At 38.7% G+C, this 23,745-nt stretch overlaps 1 protein-coding gene across 1 annotated transcript in view; it reads right to left on the bottom strand.

Annotated features, from left to right (window-relative positions):
- Positions 1-23,745, bottom strand: part of MAOB (monoamine oxidase B) — a 106,021-nt gene that overhangs the window by 47,532 nt on the left and 34,744 nt on the right. The window contains exons 2-3 of the mRNA XM_059910691.1: positions 20,976-21,070; positions 19,396-19,533 (exon numbers count right to left, since the gene is read on the bottom strand). Of these exons, the coding sequence (XP_059766674.1) occupies positions 19,396-19,533; positions 20,976-21,070 (233 nt within the window). The remainder of the gene's footprint in view (positions 1-19,395; positions 19,534-20,975; positions 21,071-23,745) is intronic.

Genomic DNA, 23,745 nt, shown 5'->3' on the forward strand with positions numbered 1-23,745 from the left:
ACGTGAGCTGGTGAGCTCTGAGGAAACTCAGGGCTGAAAAGAATACCTGCCATCAAGCAGCCATCAGACTGCAGCCACTCCCTGCGGTGAGCCCTGAGGAAACTCAGCATGTGAAAATACAGGCCCCAGATAGCTAAAGTACATATCAAAGGAATGATTTCAGTGAGCCCAGACTCTTGCATCTTCCCGTACACAGAAAAGCGCCAAATTCCTTAACTTGAGATATCTGGTTTTCTTTAATTAACAATAATCTTTTGACTACCTGCCCTTTGTTGCAAAACTCCTATATATCCTGGCTCCTCCCCCCGCCTCCTCGGAGCAGTTTCTCAAGAGTTATCTGGAACGCTGTCTCCCGGGCTGCAGTCCTCATTTTGCCCCAAATCTAACTTAACTCGCAACTCTCACGTTATGCATTTCTTTAAGTCAACACTTCTTCAATAGTGTGACATTGTGATGATATATATTTGATCTTTGTCTCTAGTTCCTGGCGAGCTTCTAAATCCTTTGGAAATTCCTGAGTGATAGGGATGAGAAGAGTGTCTTTGTTATTCGTAACAAACCCTTTGCAAGCAAACCTGCGTTTATGCTAATGAGGGTGACTCTTAATGGGCCCTTAGATAGCTTCAGGATCGGGGCTGGTTGCCAAGGGAACCAACCACGTGATTAGTGGTTGGTTCCCTTGGCAACCAACCACTAATCACTCCCTGGACCTCCAGGGAGGAAGGGGGCCGCTGGATCTTGATGTAATCGCCAGTGCCCAGTGATTTAATCAATCATGCCTACAAGATGAAACCTCCATAAAAACCCCTAAGCCAGGGAGTTCACAGAGAGCCTCCGGGTCAGTGAAGTAGAGCTCATCCACGTGCCTGGAGGGTGATACACCCCAACTCCATGGGGACAGAAGCTCCTGCGCTCAGAACCCTTCCAGACCTCACCCTACGTACCTCCTCATTTGGCTGTTCATCTGTGTCCTTTATAATAAACGAGTAATAGTAAGTCAACTGTTTTCTCTGAGTTCTGTGAGCTGTCCTAGCAAAGTTTCAAACCTGGAGAGTATGTCATAGGAAACCTTTGATTTCTAGCTTGCCAGTCAGAAGCAGGCGAGGCCTGGAAATTTCGACTGGCATCTGAAGTGGGGACAGTTTTGTGGGACTGAGCTCTTAATTTGTGGAGCCTACGCTAACTTCAGGTAGTGTCAGAATTGAATTTAACTGTAGGTTACCCAGTTGATGTCCAGAGAGCTAAAGAACTGGTTGGCGTGGGAAAAACCCCACACATTTGGCCATCAGAGGGGTGCTGAGTAAAAAATAGATCATAGGTGACTGAATTATAGTATATTAAAGAAATAAAACCTAACACAACTAGTCTTAGCAAAAAAGGGACACTGGCTTAATCACAATCATGGCCAACCCTCATTTTAGAATACTCAGACATCAGAAGTCACTTGAAAAGGATCCCTTTTTGCACCCACATACATGCGATTAGAGGCGAGAGCACAGCTTGTGATGTTCAACGCAGCACTAGGTAACCACATGTGAACTCAGGCAAATGACTTCTACTGCCTGACCTCTGTATAACGTGGCTGTTAATAGAATCAATGTCATGGTGTCACTGCCGGCATATACGTCTCTTAACAGAGTGCCTCGCCCATAGCAAATGTGTAAATACCAACTAATATCATCACTACTGTCCCTACACGTTTCTTTCCACAAAAGGTATGGCCAACTCTCATTTATTTTTTTTAACTAAAGTATAGTTGATTTACAATGTTATGTTAATTTCTGCTGTACAGCAAAGTGATTCAGTTATACATATGCATACATTTTTTATATATTCATTATGGTTTGTCATAAGATATTGAATATGGTTCCCTGTGCTACGCGGTAGGACCTTGTCGTTTCCATTCCATGTATAACAGCTCACATCTGCTAACCCCAACCTCCCACTCCATCCCTCCCCCAACCCCCTCCCCCTTGGCAACCACAAGTCTGTTCTCTATGTCTGTGAGTCTGCTTCTGTTTCGTAGATAAGTTCATTTGTGTCATATTTTAGATCCCACATATAAGGGATATCATATGGTATTTGTCTTTCTCCTTCTAACTTACTTCACTTAGTATGATAACCTCTAGTTGCATCCATGTTACTGCAAATGGCATTATTTCATTCTTTTTGATTCACCAACTGTCATTTAGAGGTTGAGAGCGTTGGCTCTAGAAACAGACTGATTCTGTGACCTTAGAGGTAAGTTACTTTACATCGCCGACACTTTTCATCATTTATAAAATGTGGATAATAATACCTACCTCCAGGGCTGAAGCGAGGATTAAATGAGATACTATATGCAAAGTGCTTAGAAGGATGCTATTGTTATAATTTTAATAAATACAATGTCTCTTTCCAAACACATCTCCCCGGGGCCCTCTAGGGGAATTCCACTGTGTGAGCCCATGGATGATTTTGTAGCAGAAGACACAAAGTTTCCTGCCCTTACAACATCACTCAGCATGCTGGGATTTACCAGCAGAAACAATCAATCCCAACTGCTCACCCCAGTACACCCTTGCGAGGGAAGGTGCTCATCTAGTCACCTTCTCTGTCAAGTACTCTCTGAACCTCCAGACCTGGACCCTGAACTCCAGCCTCAGAGAGCACAGCTCAACTAATCCCAAACAACTGCACCCTTTCCTAGTCCAACTGTAGTCTCACTGGGGTCACAGGTGCCAGACGACAGGTGCGTCCCTAGTCTTTCAAAGATATTATCCGAATGCTTTTGATGTCCCCAAACTATACAGAGTAATGAGAAGATGAAAAAGCTCTTTGTAACTCAGGCACAGACAACATCAAAGGGGAGAGAGAGAGAAAGAGAGAGAGATTAAGACTTGTAAAAGAAACGATTTTTCTCACAATGCGTTTTTCCTCAGATGTCAGTAATTATCCTCTTTGGGTTAGCAGACTGTCATTTTGAAATCTGAGGTAATGTGATGATCTAGGTCTAGAAAAATTGTGTCTAAAAAGCAAGTTAAAATAAATAAATAAATAAATAAAATAAAATAAAAAGCAAGTTATCAAAAAAATTTCCCTCCTGAAGGGTTTCTCTACCACATAAGATTTTTTAGAGTAGTAAAAGTACCTGATATTTATAAAGTCATTTTATATATTATCATATTTAATTTTCATGACAACACTGGGAGGTAGAAACTAATAGTCCCTCTTTACAGACTAGAACTTGAGGGTTCTAAGAAGCAGTAAATGACATACCCGGGGTCCATAGTGAATTTACTGAAAGCCCAGGACTTTAACAAAGGGCTGTGACTCCAGAGCCAGTCTGCCTTTCTCTACGGAGAGGTCCTCACAAGATGGAAATTCATATCCTTGAATGTTTCCAACACAACATGTATTCTACTTTCCACTGAATAACTCACCCAGTTCCGAAGTCGGCCACTGATTAATGCCGGTAAAGATATCAACTTTTCACTCCATAAATAGCGTGAGGGAAAATGCTTACTATCTCTAACGGTACAGACCAAAATGATGATTCACTTAGATGAGTCAGAAGATCCCCAGATTTCAAATTCAATGCTTTGAAATACGAACTCCACTTTGGAATAAATCAAAAGAGACTTTATGCATAAATAGAAAGGTTGCCTTGGCCCCCAAATGAGCTTTGCTGCTATGAACATTAATCCCTGGTGGCAGAATAGTGTTGATTTGAGGGAGTCACTTGTTGAGGCAGTAAGAAGGATGCTGAGCAGATCCTAATTAGAAAAACATTCTGGAGTCTCGCAGAGAAGAGACCTGGCAGGAGAAACCTGGAGTGAGATTCAGATGAAGAAAGAGGCAAGTCTGGCAAAGAGGCAACTTGTGAATTTTACATACACTCTGAAGACACTTTAAGGAAATTCAAACTTTACCAGCTGGACTGAGATGAAAGGAATATCCCAGAGGCATCTGCTTATTTGAAACAATTCATTTCAGGAAGAAAGAGTTTTCAAAGAAATTCACTTAAGGGGTACTTTTGATCGACACCCATATGCTTAAAAAAAACCCCACCACTGCAAAGGAGAAGTCATGAGCAAGAAGAAGGTGGCTAAGAGAAATAAGGATTGTGATAGGCAAACATCGTAATTACCATCATCCCCATCACCACCATCATCATCATCATCATCATCATCATGGCTAGCACTTTCTGTACATTTGCTGTGTACCAGGGATTCTTTCAAGGAATTTGCATATTTAATTCATTTCTCTCTTTCTCAACAACCCTACGAGGAAGGTGTTATCATTATCTTCATTTTTTAGATTAAGAAATAGAGGCTCAGAGAGGTTAAGAAACTTGCCTCAAATCACACAGCTAATAAGTAGTGAGTCAGAAATTCAAATCCAGGTCCTCTGGGTTCTAAACCTATGTGATCCCAATCTTTATATTATTACAGGTGGGCTGGCTGTTTTATCTTTGACTTTTCCCCCAAAATATATTTTCAAGGCTATGAGGAACTTTAATATAATAATGCCAACACATCTTCAAGTTGGTGGAAGATATTAGCAAAAGACCACTGAGACAAAGGCTGTTTCTCTCATAGCTAGGAGAGACACTCTTTAAGATGTATTGTATTTAAGATATATTCATGTCTTCTGTGAAATTTATAAGCATTTACCTCTTTCTTCTTCTGGACATTATTTTCAGCCATCTCACTTTTTCCATCTTCAAGCCTATGTATTTATGCTCAGGAAGCCTGTCACCATACAAGTATTTTCTCTTCCTTTGATCTGTATCATTTAGACTCACTCGAAATTAATCTATTAACTTAGAAGGTTCCTAAATACCTCCATCCTTATGCATAGCTTCAACTGTAAAATTCCATTCAGGGATATTGTCTCATATGATTGCTTTAACTTCCAAAGCAGCCCACAGGGTGCTAGCTAATTTACGGTGACCAAAAGTAAATTTAAACGTGACCATAGAAATGAGAAATGCAGACTGGCCAAAGTATAGTTTCAAAATGTTCCCCTTCAAAGTTATTGAATGTCTGCTGACAACCCTTATGTTTCCTAAACGTACATAAATCCGTTTGGATAGAATGCTATGAGCCTCAGAGTTGGAAGACAGGGCAGAATCCTACGAATACTTTCATCACCAATTAATGAAATGAAGTAATATAACTAATTGTGACTACAACTTAAGGCTTCACAACGTGTGCCTGATTTCACTTTTATGAGAAGCTCTAAGGGTAAATAAGCAACATATTCTTAAAAGCCATGATAATGTATGGCATTTTTATTTCAGCAGGCTCTTGGTTAAATGCCTCAATGAAGAAAGAGGATCAGACCTTCGCAGGAAAGGATGTGAATTCTTCTTTTGTATCTACCCAAAAGCAAGAGCAGAGTGGTGATTGGGGAACTAACATCTATGAAGAAGAAATATACATATAACCATGTGCTCATGTGCGTGTATGTACATGTGTGGCTACACATACGTACACACACATACACACACAGAGTATCTATTTGCTCATGAGTGAACTTCTGTAGAATGTAACTTTTAAAACAAAAGTCAGATCACGTTACTTCTCTACTTAAAATCTTCCAATGGATTCCCATATGACCAGAGTAAAAGTCAATGTTCTTATAACTGCCTATAGGTCCTCTGACCTTCCAGTGTGGTGCTGGGGCTTGTGAATGCTGACTCAGGAGAACTGACTGTGCTCCTCTCTTCCCAACTCTGTATTAATAAATGATAAGTTGGTAGGCTGACCTGAGCCACAGTGAAGTATTTACACCATGCAAACCCTACAGATGAGAGTTAGGTTTTGTTAGAAGGTCACCTCCTCAGTGAGGCTCTACCTGACTATTCTATTTGATATTGGATCCCACTCTCTCACATCCCCACACCTCCCATTCTTTGTAACACTTGGGACTTTCTGATAACATATATATATGTGTGTGTATATATATATATTTTTTTTTCAAATATGGCTGAGCAGATGTTTTATTACACATCGCTTTAATGTATATGGGAGATTTAGCAGATCTGGTTAAAAAGTTTAAAGCCTTTGCAGAAATTATTAAATCTTGACGTGGGAAAAGTCACAGATTTTAAAAGCCAAAGCGTTTTGCATAATTCCACAACTTGGTGGTTAACCGATTTTTAACTCTAAAATATATTTGAAAATCAACTCATATACCCATTAGAGCTGAGAGTGTTAAATTTAAAATGAGCATTTTTTTTAAAGTTTCATACAAAAGAATATATGAATTTTTGGTACATCTAAATTAACTTCATTTGTAAGAAAATCCATATTTTACACCCTTTTTTATTTCGCACTTTATCATATTTCTTGATTGTGTCAGTTACTGCAAGTTAAACGCAATATAAAATCAAACATGGCTAATTCCAATTTTATTTTCGGTATATAAGTTGGGTTTTCTATATTTTGAAAATATAGAAATATATATCTCTATATTTTTTTTTGTTTACTCCTGGTCCTACACAGCTAACATGTAAGCTCCATCAGGGCAAGGATTTGTTTTGTTTACCTCTGTATTTGTAAGTTTATTTGTAACTTAATTGTGGACAAAGAAAGTAGTCTTCATTTGTGGAATTTTGGTGGAAGCTGGTGGTGTACGTGTTGAGATGGGGGCGGGGGTCTCGTGGTTTCTTGATATCAGATGAGGTAGGCACTTGTTATCTGTAAGACTAGATTACTTGTGACTAAAATATTTCACTTTTGCCCCTAAGAACAATACCAAATCAAAGTCCGCCCAACTGTACTCTAAAAGGGGCAGGCTCACATAGGGGCAAAGACCCATTCTTTCAGTCATTCAGGCAAAAAAACATTTACCTAAAGCCTGCTATGCACCAGGTCCTCATCCAAGTGTTGGCGGTACCTCAGAGGACAAAATAGAAACAAACTTCTGCCTTCATGGAGCTTACATTCTACCAGGAGAAGGCATACGAAAAACGAATACATATATGATATTATGTTAAGCATGTTTAAGTGCATTGAAAAAACAATAAAGCAGGGAAGGGATAAATTAGGGATAGAGAATATTAGGTGGGGTGGAAGAGGCTACTCCTTAAGGTGGGGTTATCAGGGAAGGTCCCTCTGAGGAGGGGATACTTGAGTTGAGACCTGAGAAAGAGCATTCCAAATGGAAGAAATAGCAAGTATGTTTTGATTATCTATTGATGCATAAAGAAATATTCCATGTCTTAAAACATTAGCCTATTATTATCTCTTATAGTTCTATGGCTTGACTGGGCTCAGCTGGGCAGTTCTTGCTTGAGGTTACTAGTGTGGCTGTATCAGAGAGAGGCTGGAGCTGCAGTCATTTGAAGGCTCGACTGTGCTGGATGTCCAAGACAACTTCATTGCCAAGTCTAGTGCCTTGATAGGTAAGGCTGGAAGGCTGGATTCAGCTGGGACAGGAGACCAGAGTAAGTATATGTGGCTTCTCCAGTATGGTGGTCTCAGGGTATTTGGACTTCATACATGATGTAACTCAAAGCTCCAAGAGTGCCTATTCCAAGAGAGAAGTGGATTTGCCAGTTTCTTAAGGCCTGGGCCCCGACACTGGAACAACATCACTTCCATCATATTCTACTGGTCAAATCAGCTACAGAGACCTCCCAATAGGAGGGGGCATAGAATCCCCCTCTCCCTTCCCATAGGAGGGGTGTCAAAGAACATCTAGCCATCTTTTTTTTTAACTTTTTAAAAATTGAAGTATAGTTAATTTACAATGTTGTGTTAGTTTCAGGTGTATAGCAAAGTGATTCAGATATATATATATATATTCTTTTTCAGATTCTTTTCCATTATAGGTTATTACAAGATACTGAGTAGAGTTCCCTGTGCTATACAGTAGGACCTTGTTGTTTATCTACTTTATATATAGTAGTGTGTATGTTAATCCCAACCTCCTAATTTATCTCTCCCCCCACATTTCCCCTTTGGTAGCCATAGATTTGTTTTTGAAGGCTGTGAGTCTGTTTCTGTTTTGTAAGTAAGTTCAATTGTATCATTGTTTTAGATTCTGTATGTGGCCATTTTTAATGTTTCAAAGTGAAAAAGCCCTGGAATAGGAATAAACTTGACACACTAGAAGCCAGAGTGCCTGGACTAGGGTGGGCTGGGTCAGGAGGTTGGAAGGGGCTATCATGTAGGTACTTGAAGGCCATAATAAAACTTTAGTTTCATTCATTCTTCTAATTTATTTTTTATTGCTTTTTTTTCTCCCAGGGTTCTACAGTCAAGAAGCCAGCCTGGATATATAGACAAGATGTCAAGAATGATCTGGGAGAAATGCCTAGAAGTAACAATGGAGAAATATGAGGTCCCTAAAATAGCAGCAGCACAACTACACTGGCCTTAGAAAGAGAGGTAGCAGCTTAAAATAACATGTTGTTTTTAGATGGACTCTCATCCTTTCTAATCCAAAGGATCAATGTCATTAGGTATCATAATGACCCCCTTCAACTGCCAAAACATCTACTCTACATAGCTCACCCTTAAATATATTGCTTTATCTTCTCTTTTCTGCCTAAGCATGAAGTTGTACATAAAGCAATGCTTCTTCTAACTATATTATGTTTACAGTTTGCAGTGGGAAAATGAAATGAATGTGAGATACGTGTACGTCTACTCTCACATTTATCTGATATAACAGAGTTCCAGCAGTCTTACCAGAATGAGCAGCTTTAATACTTTTTAAAATTCCTGGATTAAGAATGAAATGAGATGGTTCAATGTCTCTCAATAGCCCTTGATTTAACCAAATGGAAAGTTCATGTCAGTGGCCTCCATGGGCTCCTAATGCCACTAGGAGATCAGGTGGGTCTCAGGAGGTCAAATGGGGATAAATGGGGCATAAGACAGAAGAAAGGTAGTATTAGGGGGGAAGAACCTGAGCAGAAAGAAGAGGGTTGAGTCCATAGTTCAGTTCTCAGCACCCTTACCCTTTTCCTTGTTTTTCTTGAGACTTCCCCCGACTCTCATGTACGATTTCTGTGTCGGTCAGCAGCTCAGCTGAGAAGCCAAGTACACAAACTCTGGAGTGAGGTGGATCAGAGCTGGAGTCCTCACTCCATCACTTACCAACTGAGGGATCTTGAGCAAATCACCCAAATACCTTGTGCTTCAGTGCCCTCATTTGTAAATAAGAGATAATAATGGCCATCAAGCTTTTCTGAGGATTGAGATAATGCATATCAAATGCTTAGACTGGTGCTTTTCACATATTTAAATCTCAAACGGTGTTGGCTATTGTTGTTGCTATTAAATTCAACTTTGAACTCAGTTTCCAGGAACCACAATGCACATGTGTGTTTGGTTCAATGTGAGAGCCTGAACTATAGGTGGTTATGAATTGTGATTTTTTTTTCTTGGTTTGCACATGACTAGATGCTATCTGTAGCAGCTGCCCTTAACATTTGCCAACTTAAAAAAGAGGAAACAGCAAATGTCAGAAGTAAAAGGCTCCAGGTCACTTTGCAGTCCGGTTGCTCAGAGTTTTGCATGGAGCATGTGTGCTAAAAGATGAAATGAATAAATACACATCTTCCACTGAACTATAGTCTTATCTTCTCTACAACTCATTACTTGTGGGAATCTTCCTTAACTATATTTTAAGCCAATAATCTTTTATAACACTTTGGGCCAGTTCTGTGGTTTCTCCAGTGTCAGTCATAGTCAGGGACAATTTAAAAACTTTATTAAAATAATATTAAGGTAATGCCATCATACAAAAAGTATTTATGCTCTCCGTGCAGTTAGTCCATTAAATTTATTTAGCAATGTCCTTCAAGGTTTTGAGAAGTGTCCAAAGCACTCTCTGGCAGTATCTCTGACCACCTCGACCTCGTTTAGTTCCAACTTGCTCGCTGCCTTATGCATGAAAAACTCAGGGACATGGCATTTTCCTGGGCACCTAGGAGAGTTTTTAAAAAGGGATTCTAAGCTGGTTTGCCCTTAGGAAGCAACAGGCACATAAGGAGTTTCACTCTTTGTTTACTTCCAAGTTCTTTGTGATGCCATATATTTGGAGTTGCTAGAATAAGTAGAATTAATCTATGCCATAATGTAGGGTTTATGTTATAAGATCTAGACATATGTTTTAGACAGGTTGTTAAAAAACTGAAGATGGATTAGAAACATTTGCAAAAATCCATAGCATTTGCTAACTTTCTAGGCCTCTGCTGTCCCATACAGTAGCCACTAGCCATATGTGGCTATAGAGTGCCTAGTATGGGGCGAGTCCAAATTAAGACGTGTTATAAGTATAAAATACACACCAAATTTCAAAAGCTTAATACAAAACAAGAATGTAAAATATCTTATTAAATAATATTTTATATTGACTACAAGTTCAGATAATAATATTTTGGATATCCTGGATTAAATAAAATATATTCTTAAAATTAATTTCACCTCTTTCTTTTTACTTTTCAGTATGGTTACTAGAAAACTTTAAATGGCATATGTGGCACATCTTATATTTCTACTGGAGAGTGCTGCTTTAAGCTATTTTAATGAGTAGTCCAGATTTCACATATTTGTCAAAAGGGGGAAAATTAATGTATTTTGATTCTCTGAACTTAGGTTATTTAGGGATTAGTAAACTCTGACATGCCCACTGTCTCCTGACAGCTCTACAAGACCATCAGCACTTAGTAACCCAAAGGAAAGCCACTTAGTAACCCAAAGGAAAGGGTCTCAATTGGGCCAAATAATAAACATGGTCCCATATGCCAGGATCTGAAGAGTGGAGTGGAAGGAAACTTAGAAGGTAACACAACTAAAAAAGGGGATTTTAATTTCTCTTTTTTATTATCTGTTTACTCCGTCTGGGCATGTGAGTCTAGATGCAGCCAAATGCTGATGTCCTAGCCTATTAGTAATATGGGAAATAAATAAAGAAGAGAAGACTGGATTTTAAAGTGAGAAGTTATATTTCAGTGTGTAAGGAGCCCATGAAAATATTTTCAGGATGAGTTTATTGGCCTGGTTCTCTTTTGAAAAGAATTTGTAAAGCTTTATCCTATCTGGTGTCTCACCATTTAAATTTTTACTTGGTAGTAAGGCTCCTCAGAGCCTATTAGAAAAGTTTGTTTTCAAAAGGAAAGGAAACAAGCTCTATCAAAACATCCTTAGTATCTTCAGTGTATCACAGCAGGCTTCTTGGTGAAAATAATGTTAATCAGTGTCTTCTGTTCTCTTTCTCTTTAAAATCTCAAAGCACTCAGCAAGACAGGTACAAATGTCCATCTTTTGCAAATGGAGAAATCAAGGTACAAAAGCATAAATAACATGGCCAAGGTCACAAAAAAAGTCAATGATGAAGAGTGTGTGTGTGTGTGTGTGTGTGTGTGTGTGTGTGTGTCTGTAGCAGACACTGTGAAAATTCTGTGGCCCAGTAATACCAGGATAAGAGTCTTTGCGGGTTTGCATTCAAACAGCTGCTTTGGGATCTAGACTGCCTACACTCAAAGGGTCAAAGCTCAGTCACTAAGCCTGGCTGGAAGCAGTTTGGTTATTGTTAATAGATATGTCACCCAGGAGACTGCTGCCTAGGCAGGTGAGAATCACAGATATCTGCTGGAAACACTGGGCCTAACCTCTTCTCATAGGCCATAAACTATCAAAAGTAGAGTCTGTGCGTAGAAAACAAACTTATCGTTACCTAAGGGGAAAGGGGTGGAGAGGGATAAATTAGGAGTTTGGGATTAGCAGATACACATTACTATATACAAAATAGATAACCAACAAGGTCCTACTGTATAGCACGGGAAACTATATTCAATATCTTGTTATAAACTATAATGGAAAAGAATATGAAAAAAAGTAGTCTTTTTCTAATCGCATTTTTTAAAATAAAGATGAGAGGAGCTCTTCATAAAAGTTCAAGCAGTACTCAAAAATACAATGAAGAAGGCAACAAATTACCTCAAATTGTACCATTACGGTTAAAAAAATAGCTATAACATTACATTCCAGACTTCTGTGTAAGCATCTACAATATAGAAAGATGGCTGGCTGGCTGGCTGGATGGCTGGATGGTTGATATGGATGGACAAGCGAACGAATGGATGACTGAGAGAAAGAGGAAGGAAACAAAAAAGGAAGAAAGGAAGGAGGAAAGAAAAGGCAAAGAAAGAAATACGAGCATCTGAGAATCAAATCATATTTGTTGTTCTCACTGACATAAATGTACTTAAATTTAATGGAAGAAACATAAACTGAAGGAACTGAAGGAAGAGCTAAACTTCAAATAAATGTTGCATAACCCAAGAGAAAGAGCCCTGTAGCATAAAGTCAAAAGATCATAAAAATCATTAAGAGATTTGAGCCTTTGTTTTTTTATTAGCTACAAGTATAATTTTGGTATATACCGATTTCACGCTATGAAGGAAGATTTCAGTAGCCCTCACCTTTCTTATACCTCTTCCCTTCTCACCTTCTCCACATTCTGATTTTATAGATTATATAATTTTTTACCATATAAAGGCTTTTTAAAAAAAAGGTCTGTAGTACATTCTTTACTAGAGTCGTATTTCTTCCAATTCTTTGTTTAAATCTTTATTTAAACGTATTTAATGTTTAGCGCCAATTTCATCCAAGCTGATCCATTCCTGAGTTCTTTATTTGGAATCATCATTTGATGATACCTTGAAGTGGAGTGATATTAGGACAAAATTTTAAATTGTGTGCCATTAGCTTAGTGGGCAGGACACAGGTGCCAAGAAATGGCACAGGATTGAAAGGTAGAGAAAGTGGTAAAGCACTGGCAAAACTGTCGCCTGGATGATTGGGAAAGGCAGACCAAGTACTTAACCAACCTTGAAGCTCTAAGAGAAACTGTCGGAGTTGTTAGTGATTTTTTACTTTGTAACATGTTTGCTTTCAGCAATGGTGTAGCTCTGGGATTGAAGAGCCAGGATTGGAAACCCTTTCTTGTCATCAATTCTCAAATTTTATGATCTATGGCTGCTGTCTTTTCCTGGTTTAATTGTGCCATGGGATTTTTTTTTTTTTGCTTTATTTTATTTAGTCACTTTTCCTTTTTTTGTTGTTTATTTCTTTTCATATTAAAAGAAAAATCTTTGATCCCACAAATCCCACACCGACTTCACCCCAAATTGTGTCAAATTCAATAAATTAGCCCTGTGCCCTGCACAGTAGTCACTTGTATTAGATGTGCATTACATGTTAGACAACTTGAATAGAGTGTAGAAGCTTAACAGTAACCGATTGGCAAAATATCCACCATATTACAGAATGTTCTTGTGACAGAATATTAAAATCGTATCTACAGAGAACTTTTAATGACATTAGAAAATACTTGTGAAATATTTATAAGTGAAAAGGCAAACCTAAAAACCTTCTTTATGTGAAAGTATAAAAAAAAAGAATCCAAGAAAGTCAAATATAAACGAAATATGTTGTGTGTGTGTGGTGCATAATCTTAAAGCACAAATAACTGTAAATTACAAAATGTGATCGAGAAAGTGAGGAGGAGACAGGACTTGGGAAGGAGTCAGTGGAATAACTGGAGTCAATTGCAGAACATTTTAAGGAAAGGTGGATCTTTAACAGGGTTTTTCCAAGATGTGAGAGGGTAAGTTTGGCAGGAAGGAAGGGGGGCAAGCTAGGTGCTGGGGCTCGGAAGGAAATGACAGAAACCCTCCCATCCAGAGGACAGCGAGCTCTTCAATGTGTATTCTTGGCGCCTCAGTTCATGCTCTGACTCCATCGCTTCCTGCCATATGCAATTAATCTCTTTAGCCTTTACATTCTTACCTGTTAAATGGGAACAAAACTTCTAGTTCACAGCCAAATAACTTCCAGTTATTTGGGACTCACGTTTGTGAGGTCCAAATAAGACATAAGTGTGAGAGCACTTGGAAGGTTCTAGATGTCCATACCAGAGTAACGTTACCATTGTTATTATTTACTGGTTGTAGCAGAGGCCAATAGAAAGGCATGGGCTCTGTGAGGGTGTGGCAAGGTAGGCTAACACATTTTAGGCCATCTTGTACTTCCTGCCAATCCCTACAGGCTGCTGAAGCTTTCACCTGTTACATGATCACCTTTATTAGTCACCATCCTCTGATGAGCTGGGCCCATGTCGCTGCATCTCCTTTGGACTACTTGGCCATACCCCATGATGACATCGTATAGATGTCATATAACATTTCACACAGGATTTAAGCTACAGGCTTGTTTCCTTTCATGAATTTCACCATCATAACTGAACTCTATACATGCTCTACCCTCCACCTCCAGTATAATTTAAAACTAACTCTGTGTTACCCACAACTCTAGTTTTTGTTAAGTTTACCTAGATGTGTGTGTGTGTGTGTATTTGTACACAAGAGAATATGTTTACTGATTTTATCATATTTTAAATTCTAAAAGGAAACCTTGAAGGCTTAGAATAAGTTCATCTCATATCCCCTAATATTGCTCCACATTCAGCCATTGAAAGCATCATTTTCAGCAAATTATTACATGCCGAAAATCCGTCTGTATTTTCTAAAGAACACAAATGAGTACTTTGGTTTCCAGAATAACTTAACACAAGCTTCAGAATGATCACTAAACAAATGGGTTTCACTTGCTGAAGAGGAAATGACTATTCTACACATCTGGGGGGGAAAAAATCTCCCATGATGATAAGACATATATGTTTCCAACAAATAAATGAAATGGAATGGGGGTGGGTGTGGAAGAGAAGGTTCAGGAAGCCCATCTCAGCTCGGGCAGACTCTCAGAACCAGTGAGCTCTGTGTGGCATGTGTGACATTCATGTGAAAGGGGCAGCTGTTCCTGGATGAAATACAAGATTTTGTCTAACCTGTTTCTGGATTCTTCTGTCATCGTGAGAGAAGCAAGTACACCCTGGACTTTGATCCAGGCTTCTCTGGATTAATAGGATTGGAGGGAGAGGCATGCAGAAGGGGATACTAAGAGTCTGAAGAGGACTGGGCCCTCCCGGTCTGCTGATTTCTGGGAGATGCTGGGGTCCCGCACCATAGGACGGTTTCCGTTCGCCAAATGCAATTAAAATTTGAATATTTTCTTTCTCAACATTTCGCCTCTACTTTTGTTGCTGTTCCCCAACACTGACCGTGATCTCTTCCAAGAAGATCACTCAACTGGTCTTATCATGAGAGATCTAGTTTCCGCTGTACGCTTTTATGTGCTTTTTTTTTTTTTAACTGTATTTTCCACTGGCTTTCAGAGTTCTCACCAAACTGAGGGGCTCTGCCATATGGCGCCTGCTCCGTGAGGCTGTTTGAATAGCAGTTGTAGCAACAAGCAGTAGGTAATATATTTGAGAGATGGCTCCTCATCCATAGGCCTCTTCAAGCACTGAGGTTGACCACATACAACACAAAAGGGACTTTGACAGTAAGCTTGGCTTCTGCTCATTGGGAAGTAGACTAAGACCAGAGCATCTTTTTTTCTCAGTTTCTCCCCATAGCTGAAATTTGGAAATGATGATCAGTGTGAAGTTGGGCTCTTAAGTTTAAGTCACGCTACATCTTTACATTCACCAAACTCCTAACAGTTAAGCTTTTGGGCCTAAAGCAGTTTCATGCATACTTTAACTAGACACTAGTTCCAAATTCCAGACTTATAAAAGCTTCTGAGACAGAGGAACTCTATTTGCCAATAACCTAAATTGTACCAAACTTCAGAATTTTCTCCAACTCCTTCAAAGTAAGAACCCAAAAGAACAAAAAACAAGCAACAACAAAACCACACATGTGAACATGCAAACACACACACACACTCTCTCTCTCACACACACACACACACACACACACACACACGATGAAGGAGGAGGAGGCACAAATTAAAATATAGCAAGATCCCTTAAGAGGTTTATATTTTTTATCTTTTTCTTTTTAATTATGAGATAGTCCCTAAAACGGAACATTTTTCACAAGTCACTTTCAAGGCATGTAAACAGCTGCCTTCTAAACTAACCTAGCAGAAATTAGCATGACGATTTGTGAAACAGATTAAAAACTTCCTTAGATGTTTCACAATAATTGTTAAGCAGGAAGGACTGCATCACTGATTTGAGAAGTGCAGAAAACACCTTCTAAATTATATAGATTTGAGCTGAAGCGATCACTTTTCCCACTGATAATTAAATTCCAGTATAGCTTGGTATCACGTCTCTGAATCACAAACAAGGTTTTGGAAAACCACATTTTAGCGACATAAGACAGATCTACTGTAGTACTAAAAATGAATGCCACTCAGTAGATGGAAACATTTCTGGCAGATCAGAGGCAGACAGCAAAACGCCCTGCACATCACAGCACACCAGGGGTTGATGCATGCTTGTTATGGGTCCAGCATGAGCACATCCCATCTGTCAACAGACCATTTCTTCCAGAACTATCAGAGAACTGGTGATACTGGGAGTCCTGTTTCTTGGGAAACACACCCTTCCTTTGGATAGCTATCCTATCATGGGCTGCTGTAGCACCCCCCTGCCCCCTTTTGTGAGTAGTTCCATTTCACCAGTTTCAATTCCAACCATCATATCCAAATTCCCTAGCTTAATGTTATTAAGGCTGCACGTAAAACTCTGTCTTCTTTTAACGACCATGTAAGAAATTGAAAAAAACCAGAGTCCTTGAGCAGGCTGATTTGAATTGCAGGATCTGACAATATGAGAAGTAACACACTTGATACTCTTGATATTCTCAGGCTTTGGGTTGAGAAATACATGCAGGTCCGCTGAAGAAACAAGGCAGAAATATACTAGATATTTGCATGAACCACTTGGGAACAGTATTTGCAATTGGGAACAGCAGTTATTGAAATAGGTAATAGAGAGTAATGTCCAAATGGCCAAAGTACTGCCTACCATGACAGAGAAGACAACTTTCTGAACTACATTCTTCGGCATGTAGTAGCAGATCAGCTATCAGAGTTCTGCTCAATAATCCCAGAAATGGATGGAGTCATCTGAGATGCTTTTTACAGGTTCAAAATAAGAAAAATGACATATGAGCAAAGACATGGAGGTGATGATGGTGGAGAACAAATATTTAGTTTGGGGAGGACTTCTTAGCGCTAAGGTCTTTATTGTTATTTATTATCGTGTAGCGCTTCACTGGATACAGCCACAAGGAGGTCAAATTAGCACCCTTATCAAGACTGAAAAAAACCTTTGTTTCATAAATTCATTAGTGTTTCAATAGTGTCAGGATGAGAATTAATTAGAGAGTAAGTAAGTATATCAAACACGTACAGCAGAAGTCAGAAAATAGCAATATAGGAACATGAAAATCTAGGTACCAAAAGAATATTTTAGAGTGATTTTCTCTAGATAGGATTATTGGAGGGGTTTTTAAATTGTTTTTCTCTACCACATTTTCTTATTATATTTTTACAATAAACATGCTTTCCTTTTGTAATAATTCAAAAGCAATAACATTTATTTTGAATTTCATACAAAGCAATGTTGGCATATATATTTATTCTGTATCAAGTCAGAGATACTGCTTAATTATATTTTCTTAGCTGCACGTGGATTATACGAAATAGCTTAAGAAAGCAGCATTATTCGGTCATCACTCTGAAAAATTCAAGTATTACATCGTTTCCACAGTTGATGACTATGAGCAATCTCTTTCAAACAAGGAACATAATGTCGGCCGTAAGATTTCCAGATAAACAAAACGTCCTGAACTTAGCTCCTGACTGCCAAGAAACCCTGCCCACACACAGACAGAAAAGTGAATATAATTTCTAGTCATCTCCTTTGTCGGGAGAAACCTAAAAGAGATCCTAGTGTTCTGGGAATTCAGTCTCTGCAAGTCTTAAATGTTAGGACAAGATAAAGACAGAAGAAATCAGTCAAGATGAGCTACATATAAAAGCAAGGAACGCAATGAAGGATGTTTACTAAGTGTTGCTGATGGATGTTCAACAAATCACTCTATCACCATGCTACATTTTCATTTCTAATTCATGTGTCTCTTTTTCCACTAGACAAATAGGGAAGCAAGGTGAAAAGGCTCATAAAACAAAATCTGAACATCAACCAAAACATTTATGTATAAATGTTACCCGCATTATACCAAATCAGACAGATGTTTATTTCCTGTTTTATTAAATGATTCACAATGTACAGTCTATTATTTGTCCTTCTTGATATTATCACCCACAAATAATAACCAGGTGTCAACACTGTTATGTATATCAAAACTGACTGTTGCGAGTTCTTCTGTCTCCTAAGGGGATGGATGATTTCTTCTGGTGAGGAACTTGGCTCTATACTGCTCGCTTCCACTTACGGAGGCAAGTGAGGAAGAGAGAGGAAAGACTGAAATTCAAAACCTCTGCCAGTCCTTCCGTGGGACTTCAGAGTGGGGTCCAGGGTAGGTGACTCTTTGCTTGTCAGAGAACATCAGTGACACTGTGGACCAAGACAATGACGCTGGGAAAACAAGGATCCGGGAGATGCCAGAAGAGTCTAAAGGCAGAAACATGGTGGGAGACTGGAATCCACAGAGAAATGTGGCCAGTGAGAAATCCCCAGGGGCACGCTGATTGAAGAGCTTATTAGAATTAGAACGTCTGGTATTCAATTCTAAGTTGTTTATGTTTTTGCAATTGAACCCCTTACCCACACTGTTCAAAACTTCAGTCAATTTTGCTGTACACAAATGCTTGGCGTGGTCCGAAGAAAATCAAGAGAAAGAGATGAATTTGAACCCAGGTTGACATAGAACAAAGGAAAGAATAGTCACAGGCCATGAGTGTGAATGAGCATAAGTATCATGGAAGCAAGAACCATGAGCCACAAATGATCACGGGAATTGGAAACCCAGTAAACTCACAGGAATTTGGGGGAGATCAATGGAGCTTCCCCATGAAAGATGGAATTTGAGACTTGACTTACTTTTATGTAAATCTCTAAAAGAGAGTGAGTTTAGCCTCTATATAGGACATAATGACCAAATTTCAAAATATTACATTAGACATACTGCAAATACTCTATAATGTGAAGTCTAGGGCAGCATTAGTAAAACTATACACAGGTTTTTGTATCACATGAAAGAGCCCCAGTTATTTTAATAGAGGTATTTAATAAATCAATCACAAATGTTTTTTTCTCTATTGGTTTTGTTAAACTTTTTACCAAATGGGCAATACCACTTCATCGATAACCTTCCCAAATAGGTTTAGAATTCTCCTTTGATAACAGTAAAAAAAAAAATTCTCAGAATGGTTGAAATATACTTATAAAATACATATGCATCATTCAAGGATGAAGGAGATTGTCTGAGGGGAGGATATGGAATTCATATATGGAAAACACCAATAGAGAAATCTTCAAATCCTTCAAAGGCTGGTGCAGGCTTACCTTTACATGGTGAATCAGACGCTCTACTTCATTCACTTTGTAGGTCTCCAATCCTAGCTCCTTGGATAATCTTAAGATACGATTCTGAGTTGGGCCAACATAAGATCCTCCAAGGTCCACATATTTAACTTTTTGGTTCTGTTTTCCCATGGAAAAAAAATAAAAATAAATATATGTGAAAATGTTATTCGTAGGATAAAAAAAAAGACAGCCCTGAAATAAGCAAATTGGCATTTCATAGGTTTTAGACACACGTTGAGGTGTATCCATAGAAAACTGGATTCTGTTAGCAACTCTACTTCAGTCATGCAACTTAACAGTTATTGAATCATTCCTTAATGTAAAGCAAAATTGATTGACCTTGAAATAGGCAAGAGACTTCTGAACCCCATCATTCTCAATACATACCACAACGTGCTTTGGGTTTTAGTGGCTTAGATTTGTAAGCTGTGAATTACTGATGAATTTCTCTTTACTTAGCATTTCAGGCTAATTTTGAGGCACCTAATGCTAGAGGAAAAGCGAGAAAGGAAATGACCATTTCTTTTCTTTTTTTTCTTCATTGATTTACAATGTTTCAGGTGTGTAGCAAAGTGATTCAGTTTTATATATATATATATGCATATATGTGTATATATGTATATATGTGTATATATACATATATATATATTCTTTTTCAGATTCTTTTCCATGATAGGTTATTACAAAATGTTTAATATAGTTCCCTGTGCTATACAGTAGGTCCTTGTTGGTTATCTATGTTATATATGGTAGTGTGTATCTGTTAATCCCAAACTCCTAATTTATCCCTCCCCCCTCTATCTCCTTTGGTAACCATAAATTTGCCTTCTACGTTTGTGAGTCTATTTCTGTTCTGTAAGTTCCTTTGTATCATTTTTTTAAGATTCTACATATAAGTGATATCATATGATATTTGTCTTTCTTCGTGTGACTTTCTTCACTTAGTATGATAAACTCTAAGTCCATCCAGGAAATGACCACTTCCTTTGTGGTTTGCTCATCCAGACATTTGAAAGATAGCATTAGGGAATATTTGGTCCTAATTCAAACCTTTGAAACTGCTCTTATGTTCAACAGAAAGTTTTCTATATGGTTATGAATTAGCGTCACTTGAAACGACTAAGGACCAACCTTTGAAAAAGAGTGACTAGAAAAACTCCCTATGTTTGAACATGTCCAAACATAACTGGATTCCTAATAGTCAGGGACACCAGAGCAGGTCCTCCTTTTCTGTTTTTGTTTGTTTGTTTGTTGATTGTATAGTTCCCCAACTTAAAAAAAAGGGAACATACATTTCACAAGGGCAGTGGTCTTTGTCTTATTCACTAATGTATTTCAAACACCTAATTATTGGTGCAATCATTTATTGGGCAAGTGCCAAGTATCATGAGGTGAGAAAAGGGACAGAAGAAAAGGGTTGAAAAGGAAGCAAATTGAGAGGCTGTGGAGAGTAATTTTCACTCTCTTAAAAAGAGTCAAATGAAGTTCAAGAGTTTCAGAAAGAAACAAGAAACTCAGCTTCAGTGTCATGTTTCTCCAGCCCATCATTATTGTCTTACCCTGATGGTGTAAGTCCTGCCTCCCACACGGTCCCGGGCTTCCAGAACAATCACATTCAGGCCAGAGTCATGCAGGAGTTTGGCTGCTGCCATACCTGGGAGAAAATACAAGAAAAAATCAGAATCAAACACTTTACAGGGACTGCAGATCAGCTCCTCATGCTAACAGCCAATGAGAAAAGTCCATGTTAGCACACACAAACAAAAGGGTCTGGGGTAAAAAGAAAAATATCACCAATGTGAGATTAAATTCATTAAAGGAAAGCGGCATTTGTAGGTAGAATTCAGACGTTGATTGTTGAACTCTTCAACACAGAGTAGAGGCAGGTAAAGATATCACTGAAAACAGGAACATTTTGAGCACTGACTGCATGCCAGTTTCTATTCCAAGTGTTTTACATATAAGAATTTATTTATCCTCCTAACAACTCTATGAAGTGGGCAGATGTAAAAAGAGAAGCACAGAGAGGTCAAGTAATATACCCAAGGTCACACAGCTGGCCAAAGGCAGAGCCAGTATTCAAATCCAGGCAATCTGACTCCAGATAACAAAAATGGCCAGCAGCCTTTACTAAATGGTGAAACACTGAAAGCCTTCCATAGAACATCACGAACCACATAAACATCAGGGTCACTGCTAGCACATTCCATACCTTTGTGTAATGACAAGAAGGTGTTACAGGGAAGAACAAAATCTGACTACATGCTGGATCTGTTTCTTTTACTTTAACCTTTGCTTCCCATTGCTTTTGTTCACTAAAAGGATACTGTCTATACATAATAGCCTGCCTCAGGGAACCCTGCCCCTCTGCCTGAATGTTAAACCAAAGTGCCTTTAAAGTTCAGGGAAAGATCCTGACCCTGTCCACCTGTGAAAGGCTGCAAGAAAGAAGAAATTAACACATCCCCTCCCTGAGGCTGGCCATTCGAGGTGATATTTGCAAGACTTATGGCCTTTTTACCTTACTTCCTCACTTCCTCCCCCTCTTTGTTCTATAAGAGAAACTGGCATCCAGACCCCATTAAGATGGTTCTTTTGAGACACTACTCTGCCATCTTCTTGGTTTGCTGGCTTTCTGAATAAAGTCGCTATTCCTTGCCTCAACACCTCGTCTCCCGATTTATTGGCCAGTCGAGCGGTGAACAGAGCGAGCTTGGACTCGGTAACAAAGGCACACACTCATGGCAGGTGAATTTCAAAAAGGCATCCTTTCTTTGGGTGAATGCAGCTCACATCGGTGCTTGGCTAGCAGAGTGTGAGCTGGATTACAACCCCTCTTTCACGGCATCAACCTGAACAGCTTATGCCGTGGCCTTGAAACTCAGGAAACTTACTTCCTGAATGATAAGAATTTAATTATCTAGTCTTTGTGTCCTCGATGCTAGTACACAGTTGGCACTTACATGTTTGTTGAATGTATTCATTTAATACCCTGCAGCAAAGATGACATTTAATTACTTAGTCAAGAAATAAACAAATGGCTGAAATGGTGTCTATATAAACATAATATATTTGTTTATATAGTATAGGAAACTAAACTATTGACACACGTTGAAACTGATTTCTTCTCCTCACACCGGAAATGGTAAAGGGATACCCTTGACTTTTTCAAAGAAAAAGAGCTGGAAAGAAAGCCAGCCAACCAATTATAATAACCACCTTATATTTGTACAGCACTACAGTTTCCAATATTCACACACATTAAGTTCTTAACAATAAGCCTTTGAGGCTCTCATTGTTATTCCTATTTTTCAGATTAGAAAATGGAGTCTGGGAGAGATTCAAGAGCTTGCTCAGCGTTACACAACTAGTGATGGCAGAGCTCGGTCTAAAAGCCGGCTCTGTTTCTGTGAACTGTGTGTTCTTCATTAGTCACATTACTTCCTGTAACATACAAAGCCAATGTTGTTAAAAAAAATTCTCAAAGCATGCCGAGTTTTAAAAATAGAATATTTCTTTATTAACTTTCTTGGAAAGACTATATTGATAAAAACCACCTGGAGTCTGTCAGTGCCCAAAACCCTGGGACCAAGACATTTACAGGCAGATCTGAAGACATTTAGAGCGTCGCAGTGCCCGCTAGGATACCGCCATTGAACTACTCATTAAGAGGTGCTTTGGCCAAACAGTTCCTCCTCAAGTCCAGGCTAACTCCTCTTTCCTGAGAACGCACCGATCACAACTTTCTTGAAAACTGAAACAACACATGATATAAACTAAGCATATCAATGTGTATGTACCATCACTTTGATCACTGAGAAGCAAAGTCTAGAATTATGTTATTCATTCACATCTTGCCCCCAGATATGAAAAAGACTCCAAGTCCTCTTGGAAGCCCTTTGCTGTTTTCTCTTAGACCGTCAAAATATACAACACAAAAACAAATGGCAATAGCTTCTAAAATAAAGGAGACCTTTACTGAAGCCTCAGGCCGTGGGATGATTTATGCTCTTGAAAAGGAGAAAAAAACATCAAGCTTTCATGAGTTGCCATAGCAACCTTTCTCCAGATGCGGCTGCTTCTGAGATACTACAATGAGATTGCCTTCCAAGGCCTTTCAGAATACATTTAAAACCATAAAAATTGTTTCATCACGCTTTACATGTAAATTATTGCATTTCCCTAAAATGTCAGCAATCATAATGAGTCTCGTTTCATAGCCAAGCTCTTGTCTTTTTTTGTCGTGTGAAAGGAGTGGGTTCTCTTTCGTGTATTATAACCATGGTAGACAAAATTTGTTTCTGCTTGACCTCAATATGGTCTCCCATG

The sequence above is a fragment of the Balaenoptera ricei genome, chromosome X (genome assembly GCF_028023285.1).
Source record: "Balaenoptera ricei isolate mBalRic1 chromosome X, mBalRic1.hap2, whole genome shotgun sequence".
NCBI lineage: Eukaryota > Metazoa > Chordata > Mammalia > Artiodactyla > Balaenopteridae > Balaenoptera > Balaenoptera ricei.